Consider the following 12,503-nt stretch of genomic DNA (forward strand, 5'->3'; position numbering starts at 1 on the left):
ACATGTTGGTTCTGAAACACAACATTTCTGGGCACTTGAATTAAAAAATATAATTTAAAAAATGTTGACTTTTTCTCTCATGCTGTGCTGTTTATTTTAAATTTTCACTTTTCAAAAAAATCTCATTCCAGATGTAATTGGAATCTGCAAGTCATTTGAAGACGTCAGTAAGATAACAGTGAGGTCAAATAATCGCGAGGTATCCAAGAGAAATATCAACCTAATGGACATGTCTGGGAAAGTTGTCAGTGCTACACTGTGGGGAGAATATGTAAGAACCCTTTTCCAGAATTGACTAGTAGTTTTGCAGACTTTTAAGATAATGTGAATATTCTTACAACTAAATTTATGCTAATCAGTTATACCCTGTTAATTCTGTTTGCATAAACTGTGCTCAAGGTTTGAATGAAGCAGTGTGCACACATCTTCTGATTGCAGCTTAAACCAATTTTTCGAAACTAGGATGTGACCAAGCGCGTACTGTGGAATTTGCTTTTTAACTTTTCCTGGGGACCTTCATAGCTCAGCAAAATAAATCACTTGAGATTAAGGTTAGTTTAGAGATACAGCGTGGAAATAGGCCCACCGAGTCTGACGACCAGTGATCCCCGCCCACTAACGCTATCCTACACGTATTAGGGACAATTTAACAATTATACTGAGCCAATTAACCTACAAACCTGTACATCTTTGGTGTGTGGGAAGAAATCTGAGGTTCCGGAGAAAACCCTCGCAGGTCACGGGGAGAATGCACAAATTCCCTACAGACAGCGCCCATAGTCAGGATTGATCCCGGGTCTTTGGCGCTGTAAGGCAGCAACTTTGCCACTGTGCCTCCGCCAACTTTTAATCAGAGAAAGGGCCCTGACCTGTACGGCAAGGAGGATGCAACAAAGTTGATTCTAAATCATCGCTGGAGTATAGCTTTGTTATTACTTGTAGGTTCTGTGTCAAATTTCATACATTTCCGTAACATCAGAAATATCAACAACATCAGCATCGATTGTTGTTTAAGGAATGGGTGGAAACATGGTTATTATTAGCATAATTGACAGTATACCTCCAAGGACATAATTATACCTTGTATGCTGTGATTTCCCTGCATAGCACGCAAAACATAGTTTTTCACCTAACTGTAGATGTGACAATAATAAACCAATACCAAGATTTTCTGGCAGGGTTATCATGAATATAAGATTCACAAACGGGATGCATAGATTGGAGACAAAGAGAGAATAGCGGGAAAAAAAAGTTTGGAATTAAAAATGGATAAGATATTCCAAGGTTTTAAATGGAGCAGATTTGAATGGGAAAATGTGAGATTGAACTCAGACTCAACCACAATGTAGACTGATTTAATGAGTGGGCAAAAATTGGTAGACAGATTGTAATATGGAGGAATATGAAACTAATCACTCGATCAGTAAAAATGGGATAGCTACAGTGCCCTCCATAATGATTGGGACAAGGACCCATCATTTATTTATTTGCCTCTGTGCTCCACAGTTTGAGATTTGTAAAAGAAAAAAAAATCACATGTGGTTAAAGTGCACATTGTCAGATTTTATTAACGGGTGTTTTTAAACATTTTAGTTTCACCATGTAGAAATTACAGCCGTGTTTATACATACAGATGCTCCTCGACTTACGATGCTTCAACTTACGATATTTTGACTTTACGATGGTGCAAAAACGATGCACATTCAGTAGAAACCGTACTTTGAGTTTTGAATATTGATCTTTTCACGGGCTAGGGATATGCGGTACGATACTCTCGTTATGCTGGGCAATGGCAGCGAGCAGCAGCTCCCAATCAGCCACGCGATCACGAGTGTAAACAACGATGGCGCAGCGGTAGAGTGCAGAGCCGGACACCCGGGTTCGATCCCAACTACGGGTGTTGTCTGTACGGAGTTTGTACGTTCTCCCCGTGAGCAGCGTGGGTTTTCTCCGAGATCTACAGTTTCCTCCCACACTCCAAAGACGTACAGGTATGCAGGTTAATTGGCTTGGTAAATGTTAAAAAATGTCCCTGTTGTGCGTAGGATTGTGTTAATATGCGGGGATTGCTGGTCGGCCTGGTTGGCCGAAGGGCCTGTTTCCTCACTGTATCTCTAAACTAAACCGATAGCGCGGCCAGCGAGATGCCGCGCCTCGGCTTGCTTGCTGCTTGCTTGGACGCCGCCACTGACAAGACGCGCTCTGTGACGATTGGCTGACCAACGCCTTCTTGGGCAGCTGCACCGGCTGTGGCTGAGCCGATTATTGTTGCTGTCGACGCCCCATCTAGGCCGTTGCTCCCTTATTAGGCACTGGGCCAGCCTGAGGCGGGATGGTGCTGTTTCCACCGCCGCCTCCTCCTCCCTCTGCGCCCTCGCCTCCCCATTAGCCGGGAAATTCCGGCTTCCTCAACTATGCCGGAGTAGCTCGGAACTCATTCTTTCCTTCTCTTTCTCTCGGTTCCAATCTCTCACTAGGTCGGTCGAAACTAGTGGAGCGATGAGCGCCAGCAGCCGTTTTTGTGCGGTTCTCCCCACACACCACAACATTTGTGTCACTTTGACAGTGCTAGTCCAGCAACTGCTGAAAAAAAAATCATTAAATGTTAAAAATCTCCAATTAATGTTTTTGCAATGTCAATCTTTGAGATTAAATTATCCCATACGAAAATGAATGTTTCTCTAAAAATGAGAAGTAAACTTCTCTCGCTGCTGCTGGAGTAGTGCTCTCAAAGTGACAAGAATGCTGCGCTCACTTGATCACTACGATGTGCTGATGAAAAGGAATACTGTGTGCATAGAAACGCATCTCGAATACATATTGCTAAACAAAATGTTAGCAGAAGTGTTCAACATCAAGATCGTGCTGCTTCCCAAGAAAAAAACGGACATGGCACAGCAGAAGAGAGAGAATGTTTGGTAGGTTAGGTGTATTAAATGCATTTTCAACTTACGATATTTTCGATTTACGATGGGTTTATTGGAACATAACCCCTTCGTAAGTTGAGGAGCACCTGTAGTCCCCCCATTTCAAGGCACCATAATGTTTGGGACACATTTGGCTTCACAGATGTTTGTAATTGCTTCCTTAATGCAGGTATAAGAGAGCTCTCAGCACCTAGTCTTTCCTCCAGTCTTTCCATCACCTTTGGAAACTTTTATTGCTGTTTATCAACATGAGGACCAAAGTTGTGCCAATGAAAGTCAAAGAAGCCATTATGAGTGAGAAACATGAATAAAACTGTTAAAGACAGCAGCCAAACCTTAGGCTTACCAAAATGATTGGAGCATCTTTAAGAAGAAAAAGAGCACTGGTAAGCTTACTAATCGAAAAGGGACTGGTAGGCCAAGGAAGACCTCCATAGCTGATGACAGAAGAATTATCTCTAATAATAAAGACAAATCCCCATACACCTGTCCGACAGATCAGAAACACTCTTCAGGAGTCAGGTGTGGATTTGTCAATGACCACTGTCCGCCGAAGACTTCATGAATGGAAATACAGAGGCTACGCAGCAAGATGCAAACTATCGGTTAGCCGCTAAAATAGGATGCCCATGTTACAGTTTGCCAGGAAGTACTTAAAAGAGCAACCACAGTTCTGGAAAAAGGTCTTGTGGACAGATGAGACGAAGATTAATAAAGACCCATCATTTATTTATTTGCCTCTGAGCTCCACAGTTTGAGATTTGTAAAAGAAAAAAAATCACATGTGGTTAAAGTGCACATTGTCAGATTTTATTAACGGGTGTTTTTAAACATTTTAGTTTCACCTTTTAGATTAACTTATGTCAGAGTGATGGCAAGAGCAAAGTATGGAGGAGAGAAGGAACTGCCCAAGATCCAAAGCATACCACCTCATCTGTGAAACACAGTGGTGGGGATGTTATGGCCTGGGCATGATGGCTGCTGAAGGTATTGGCTTGCATATCTTCATTGATGATACAGCTGCTGATAGTAGTAGCAAAATGAATTCTGAATTGTATAGACACATCCTATCCACTCAAATTCAAACAAATGCCTCAAAACTCATTGGCCGGCGGTTCATTCTACAGCAGGACAATGATCCCAAACATACTGCTAAAGCAACAAAGGAGTTTTTCAAAGCTAAAAAATGGTCAATTCTTGAGTGGCCAAGTCAATCACCTGACCTGAACCCAATTGAGCATGACCTTTATATGCTGAAGAGAAAACTGAAGGGGACTAGCCCCCAAAACAAGCATAAGCTAAAGATGTCTGCAATACAGACCTGGCAGAGCATTACCAGAGAAGACACCCAGCAACTGGTGATGTCCATGAATTGCAGACTTCAAGCGGTCATTGCATGCAAAGGATATGCAACAAAATACTAATCATGACTACTTTCATTTACATGACATTGTTGAGTCCCAACCCTTATGGTGCCCTGAAATGGAGGGACTATGTATAAAGACTACTGTGATTTCTACATGGTGATACCAAAATGGATAAAAATGGCCTTTATTAAAATCTGACAATGTGCATTTTAACCACATGTGATTTGTACTATTACAAATCTCATTGTGCATTACAGAGGCAAATATATAAATGATGGGTCTTTGTCCCAAACATTATGGAGGGCACTAAATGTTTTTAAATGTTAGGAGTCTGGGAATTATCTGCATTCATGAGAACGTGGATTGTGGAACTGTGGTGTTGGTCTAGTGAGCATTTCGGAAAGCAGGAGGCATGTTTTCTAGGAAAAAAAGATTGAAAAAGGAGTAAAGATTGTCACATTGAGCTTGCTACACCAGAATTGTATGCAGAATTCAGCATTCACTTATAGCAAGGATAAAATGCAGCTGTGGGTTCACCAATGTGTTAACATGAATAGGGATTGCAGTTGAAAGACCTTGAAAAGAGTTGTGGAGTGCCTATAAAATGGTGTACGTACACTGATAGATCGTTTCAATAATCAATGAATCCACACTTTAAGGTTACAGGTGACCTCCATTGGGAAGGAGGTAGAGAAATGTGTTCCGAAAAAGTGTTCTGCATAGATGCGTGCATGAAACTTTCTCCACAAATTCTGCGAGCAAATTTTATCCCATATCTCAAATATTCAGCTCGTGGTTTGTGAATTGTCTAAGGGCAAATTTCTGTTGCCCAAATGCCCATAACGTACTGGTTGCTTGTACTGAAGGTTTAGGGAAAAGGGCCAGTAATTAGTAGGTTTCATTTTTTACCACAAATTAAAGTACCAACATTTTTTCTCGAGTGTATTACATAATTGCTGAAGAAATAAGTGTAGAGCTGCTCCTCGACCTACGATGGGGTTACGTTCCGACAAACCCGTCGTAAATCGAAAAAGTCGGAAGTCGAAAACGCAATTAATACAATTCGATCACGTGACCGGAAGTGATGTGCGGCTCGCTGCCATTGCCAAGCGTTTGCACCAACCTAAAGTCAAAATATCGTAAGTCGAAGCATCGTAAATCTGGGAGCATCTGTAATTAAAGGTTTCTGTGCAAAGAAACATGGAGAAATTGTAACCATGTGCTGTTACGTTGATTCTGCTTTTAGTTTTGTTTGTTGTCACATTTACCAAGGACAGTGAAAAGCTTTTTTGTTGCATGCTCTCGAGTCAGCGGAAAGACTACATGATTACAATTAAGCCGCTCACACTGCATATATACAGGATAATGGAAATAATCTTTAGTGCAAGATAAAGTCCAGTCCATTTAAACATAGTCCGAGGATCTCCTAAGAGGTAGATGGTAACTCACGACCACTCTCTAGTTGGCGATAGGATGGTTCAGTTGCCTGATAACAACTGGGAAGAAACTGTCCCGGAATCCGGGGATGTGAGTTTTCACACTTCTGTATCTCTTGCCTCGTTGGAGAGGGGAGAAGAGGGAATGTCCGGGGTGAGACTTGTCCTTGATTATGATAGTGGCCTTACTAAGGCAGCGTGAAATGTGGATGGAGACAAACTAAACTTTAAAAAAATTGTTACATTGTGTGCTATTACATTGTTCTGTGTTTTGTAGATCGGATGGTATTTGATTGAGATGGGATGTTGATGATTTCTAGCTTTTAATGTTGAGAACGCATTGGACAATAGTAATCAAGAAGATAAATTTCACAGAACGAAAGTGTTGGCCATTTGATAATTTCTCAGGATTACAGATGGAAGTCTCTGGTCTTCAATTAAAGATTCTTGCTTTATTTTCCAGGCGGAGAAGTTTGATGGATCAGAACAACCAGTGGTGGCTGTTAAAGGAGCCCGCCTTTCAGATTTCGGAGGCAGATCTCTGTCTATCTTGAGCTCCAGCACCACCTTGATTAACCCTGACATTCCAGAGGCATTCAAACTGAGAGCATGGTGTGTTTTTGTTCCCTCCTTGATAGTAGTATTTGATTCTTAAAATGTTTTGTGTATATATTATATGAACACTACCAGGTCTGAAGAAGGGTCCTGACCTGAAATGTCATCTATCCATGTCCTCCAGAGATATTACCTGACCCACTGAGTTGCTCCCACGCTGTTTTTTTTAGTTCCATGTAGAACATTTTTAGTTCATAGTTTAAATGAATCTGGTGCTAGACTGTTGTGCACTTTGTGTTCAATATGTTTGGTTACGACACCTAACATACAGGTGCACTGCTGATCCCTATTCATGTAGATTCAATTATCAAAATTATAAAAGGGAGAAAAATAAATTGCTTGTCTCTAATTTGTTGCTGTGGGGCACTAGAAAATGTGAGTATATTTAATACCTTTCAAAAGTACATACTTTTAATGCTATATCTCATCTGTTGGAAATGGTTTATACAAGTAACTAGTGCCACTGTTGCTGCATTGACTTTACTGACTTCGACATACAATGCTAACACAGATCTTTCTCAATTGTGATGGTTGTATGTGATGTTTTTCTGAATGAGATTAATTTTAGACTTTGGACCTAGAATAGGCCTGCCTGCCATTCAGGAAGTCTGTTGCTGATTAGACTGTAACCAGATCTGCTTTCTCACCTAAACTCTGCTTCCTTTCACATCATTGCTTATTGAGAATCTAAGCAATATTCTACCTCTTTAGCAATATTCAAAGACATTGCTTCCAATTCAAAGACTGCACTTGCATCGCTGGTCTCTTATCTTTTCCTTGGGAGCTGATTTTATGAGCAACACAAGGCCAAAGAACAGATCAGTAATGTGGAAAAGCATACATTCCTGAAATTTACCTTCCAAATTTTAGAGGGAAAACTTTGCAGCTTTAAACGATGAGTAACAGGAATTGATTTAATAATCTGCAACTGTTTTAGATTAGATCTGTGTTAATCTACAGTAGGACCATTTGTCTTGCCAGTAAGTCTGTAAAAATGCCTCCAACTGGCAGTTGGTGTCAATAGTGAAAATCTTTCTTGTAGTTTCCTATCAATAATTCATCTTGCAGGCACACAACACTAGCTTGATTTTTTTTTTTCCACTGCCTGCGTGCAACAGTGGGGGTAGGAAAACTGTTTTCAATTTGTGTAATGCATTATATTGATAGATGTAGACATGGAAATCAAACCTGGAAGGATCTTAAAATGATGCTGTCATATTTGGGAAATTGCACTTAAAGGGCATTTTGGAGCCAGACGGTTTGAAATTTAGATCACCCTAATGTGAACCCAGCTTTACAGAACACTAACGTGTGATTGCGGAAGTTGGAGCAGTGCTATTTAATTCTGTTGACACCAAGTTGTGTGATTTCCTTGTGGCCTTTTTCAAGGCTTTACTTTGGACTGAAACGTAAAGGTTATGCAAGTGTAGATCAAATGTTAATGGAACTGATTAAAGTAGTTTAAAATTGTTTGAATTTAAATCTCTTTACAAAACAAAATGGTATTTGAAAGCCATTGGCGGTAGATTTTCACTTTTGACTTATTAACTTGATGCTTGATCTGCACCCGGACCAGGTAACACTCTAGTCTAAATTTGGGACACGGCTCTATAAATCTGAAATCTATAAGTCTGAAGAAAGGTCTTGACCCGAAACATCACTCATTCCTTCTCTCCAGAGATGCTGCCTGTGCTGCTGAGTTACTCCAGCTTTTTGTGTCTATCTTCTCTATAAATGCTTGACTGACTGCTTCTAGTAAGTATTGATTAAGAAAGAACTGCAGATGCCGGAAAAATTAAAGGTAGACATAAATGCTGGAGAAACTCACCTGCTATGTTTCTCCAGCATTTTTGTCTACCCCATTCGCTGCGATGGCATTTCAGTCTCAGTCACAGAGGCCGATGTCAGGAAATCCTTCAGAGGGGTGAACCCCCGAAAAGCACCTGGTCCTGATGGTATACCCGGCCGTGTTCTAAAAACCTGTGCGGACCAACTGGCGGGAGTTTTTACGGACATTTTCAATCTCTCACTTCTGAGGTCTGAGGTCCCCACCTGCTTTAAAAGGGCATCAATTATACCGGTGCCCAAGAAGAGTAAGGTGACATGCCTCAATGACTATCGACCAGTGGCACTAACGCCGGTGGTGATGAAGTGCTTTGAGAGGTTGATCATGGAGCAAATCAACTCCTACATCGACAAAAACCTGGACCCACTGCAGTTCGCGTACCGCCACAACAGATCAACGGTGGATGCGATCTCGCTGGCCCTCCACTCCGCACTGGACCACTTGGACAACAAAAACTCATATGTCAGGCTGTTATTCATTGATTACAGCTCGGCATTTAACACAATCATCCCCTCCAAACTGGTTACCAAACTCGCAGAACTGGGTCTCTGCGCATCCCTCTGCAACTGGATCCTCGACTTCCTCGTCCACAGACCACAGTCTGTTCGTATTGGTGGAAATGTGTCAGCCTCAATAACAATCAGCACGGGAGCACCTCAAGGCTGCGTGCTCAGCCCCCTGCTGTACTCACTCTATACCCATGACTGCGTAGCGAACCACAGTGCGAACTCCATCATCAAGTTCGCTGACGACACCACTATTGTGGGGCGTATCACTGATGGGGATGAGTCAGAGTACAGAAGAGAGATCGAGCAACTGTCCATATGGTGCCAGCGCAATAACCTGGCCCTCAACACCAGCAAAACCAAGGAACTGATTGTGGACTTTGGAAGGAGTAGGAGGGAGACCCACAGCCCCATTTATATCAACGGGTCGATGGTTGAAAGGGTCAAGAGCTTCAAATTCCTGGGCGTGCACATCTCTGAAGATCTTTCCTGGTCCGAGAACACTAATGCAATCATCAAAAAAGCACATCAGCGCCTCTACTTCCTGAGAAGATTACGGAGAGTCGGATTGTCAAGGAAGACTCTCTCTAACTTCTACAGGTGCACAGTCGAGAGCATGCTGACCGGTTGCATCGTGGCTTGGTTCGGCAATTTGAGCGCCCTGGAAAGGAAAAGACTACAAAAAGTAGTAAACACTGCCCAGTCCATCATCGGCTCTGACCTTCCTTCCATCGAGGGGATCTATCGCAGTCGCTGCCTCAAAAAGGCTGGCAGTATCATGAAAGACCCACACCATCCTGGCCACACACTCATCTCCCTGCTACCTTCAGGTAGAAGGTACAGGAGCCTGAAGACTGCAACAACCAGGTTCAGGAATAGTTACTTCCCCTCAGCCATCAGGCTATTAAACCTGGCTCGGACAAAACTCTGATTATTACCAACCACTTTCTGTTATTTGCACTATCAGTTTATTTATTCATGTGTGTATATATTTATATCATGGTATATGGACACATTTATCTGTTTTGTAGTAAATGCCTACTATTTTCTGTGTGCTTAAGCAAAGCAAGAATTTCATTGTCCTATACAGGGACACATGACAATAAACTAACTTGAACTTGAACTTGAAGTATCGACAGCTGTTCTATTGTTTTCCACCACACTCAAACCCAACAAACTCCAGGGACATTAGTGCTGACTCGTGGGCAGTTGTAGACTCCTGGGATTTGGGTGAAGATCCACGAGACTTGTTTTGTGCCACCATTTGCTGCTTCCTAGTGATAAAAGAATATCGTTTGCCTACCATTATCTGATACATTGAATCAAGACTCCACTTCACTGAGGATGTGGTGTGTGCTGAGGAATGTGTCTATCGGAGTATCGAATTCACCTGAATCTTTGTCTTTTTCTGCCGTTCCTCTCTGGCTTTTTTCTGTCTTTTGTCTTTTTTTCTCTTTACTGTTATTTTTTCTCTCGGTCTATTTTCTCTCCCCCCCACCAGCATACACACACACACAATGGCATAATGGCATTTTGGTGTTGGATTGAAAAAAACTCCCAAGATTCCAATTCTTCTTTCCACTTTAAACATGTTGATGAAGGTGTCAGTGTAAACTGAGAACTGAATTTAGGAAATGCAGGATACTAGTGCCTGTGGAGTTATGTTGCATTAAAGACTCAATATTGTAGAAAATGGGCATGAAAAGATTGTTATTTTTCCCTGAGTTCTGTGTCACCTGGTCATGTCATTTGCTGTTGGCCCAACGTGTGGTGGATTAAACTTGCCATGCAGTCAGTCCAGCATGGACTCGGAAGATTGATTCCTGTAAAAGGTTTTTGCTTTACACGCTGAAACTTAAAAGATTGTAGGGTGATCTCTTAAGGTTATAAATATTTCAATTTTTCCACTCCATGGCCATGTTTGAATGCTTAATGTACTTCAGAGTTTATTGTTTGCATCTAACATTTGTTCGAATTGTAAAATATCTCAATGTGAGTATTTCCTATGTTAACTTTATCATGCAGGTTTGATTCTGAGGGCCGGGTGATGGAAGGGACATCTATTTCTGATGTAAAGGGTGGTTCTATGGGAGGAAACGCAAACTGGAAAGTGATGCTTGAAGTTAAAAATGAAAATTTGGGTCATGGAGATAAGGTGAGTTCAAAGATGGGCTGATTGTTATGAGCCCCAACCCGTCATGATGGTAATTCCAAATATCAACAAGTTGCTTTATATAACAGTTTCTTGCTGAGAATTTTGAGTGAATTGTATGACTTTGAGGCCTGTGCTGCACCAGAACACTCTTATCCAACTAATTTTGTGTTCCTCTCACTTCAGCCTTTCTTGTCCCCTTCCCTCCTGAATGCTAAACTCGTTTGTTTTAAATTAATTTCTGTGCATGCCTCTGCACATTAATGTACTGCCCGGGTAACAGTTTGGGAGATTGGTCTGTGCATCGCATGCTATTTGCCTCAAGAATATTGTAGTCATACTGAGCCATTCTTACCTGATCTATGCTTTTTCCACCCATCCACCCAAAAACAACTAATGATGATTTTTGTGCAGGCTGGCAAGCAAACTTGATTTTTGTTTCCAGGTCGGTGCCTATTAACACACTGCTATAACAAAATACTACAAAGTTGTGATGCTTAAGCTTACTGTGTCTGACCATGTTTGCAGCTGCAATGAATGAGGGCTGGACATTGATATTGTTCACATGGACTTTAACAAGGTAATACATGGTGGACTGGTCTGAAAAGTTATCAAATGGGATCCTGAGATAGCTAACCAAGTGGATACAAAATTGGCTTAAAGGCAGGATACAGAGAGACAGGTGGTTGAGACTTGTTTTTCAGATTGGATGCCTAAAACAAGTGGTGTGCTTCAGGAATCGGTGCTGTCCACTGTAGTTCATTATTTGGGTGTGAATGTTGGTGTCACAGGTTAATAAGTTTGCTGATGACACTGCAATTGGAATGGATGGTGAAGAAGGTTATCCATGATTCCAACATGATCGTGATCAAGTGGGCCAGTGAGCCAAAGAATAGCATATTGAGTTTAATTTGGATAAATGCAAGCGTGTTGCATTTTGGCCAAGCAAACCAGGGCTGGACATTTACAATAAATGGTAGGATCCTGGGGAGTGTTCTAAAACGGGGACCTGAGGGTGCAAGTACATAGTTCCTTGAAAGTGGCGACACAGTGGACGGTGGTGAAGATGACATTTGGGACTCTTGCCTTCATTGGTTAGGGGGAAGACTACAGGGGTTGGCTGTTGTGCTACAGCTGTATAAGATGTTGATAAGGCCACATTTGCAGAGCTTTATACAGTTTGGTCACTTTGCTGCAATAAGGATTTCATTAAGCTGGAAAAGGGTGCAAACATAGTTTGACATGTTGCTGGGTCTGCAGTATTTGCATTATAAGTGGAGGCATCTTCCTTCCCTGGAGTGCAGGATGCTTAGAAATGACAATAGTGGTATCAAGAAGTACACACATGAGGTGAATAGTCATAGTTGTTTCCTCAGTAGGAAAGTTTAAAACTAGAGAGTAGTCTAAGGTGAGAAAGGAAAGATTTACCTGAGGGAGTACTACTTACTCAAGGAAGAAGGGGGTTAGGCAGGTATATTTAAAAGATGCTTGATCAGCTACACAAACAGAAAGGTTTGGTCGGAGAGCCCCAGATGCAGGCAAGTAGGACCAGTTTAGACAACTTGGTCGGCAGTGAAGAAAGGGAGATTTTTTTTGTCGTTGGTTCGTGTTTATCAGTTTCTCATGATCTAAGTGCAATTTGAAAATCTAAACC

General features: G+C 41.7%; 1 protein-coding gene across 1 annotated transcript in view; it reads left to right on the forward strand.

The window, feature by feature from the left end:
- rpa1 (replication protein A1) overlaps positions 1-12,503 on the forward strand; it is a 97,751-nt gene that overhangs the window by 63,514 nt on the left and 21,734 nt on the right. The window contains exons 11-13 of the mRNA XM_033045742.1: positions 132-271; positions 6,194-6,342; positions 10,723-10,852. Of these exons, the coding sequence (XP_032901633.1) occupies positions 132-271; positions 6,194-6,342; positions 10,723-10,852 (419 nt within the window). The remainder of the gene's footprint in view (positions 1-131; positions 272-6,193; positions 6,343-10,722; positions 10,853-12,503) is intronic.

The sequence above is a fragment of the Amblyraja radiata genome, chromosome 28 (genome assembly GCF_010909765.2).
Source record: "Amblyraja radiata isolate CabotCenter1 chromosome 28, sAmbRad1.1.pri, whole genome shotgun sequence".
In the NCBI taxonomy this organism is placed as follows: Eukaryota; Metazoa; Chordata; class Chondrichthyes; order Rajiformes; family Rajidae; genus Amblyraja; species Amblyraja radiata.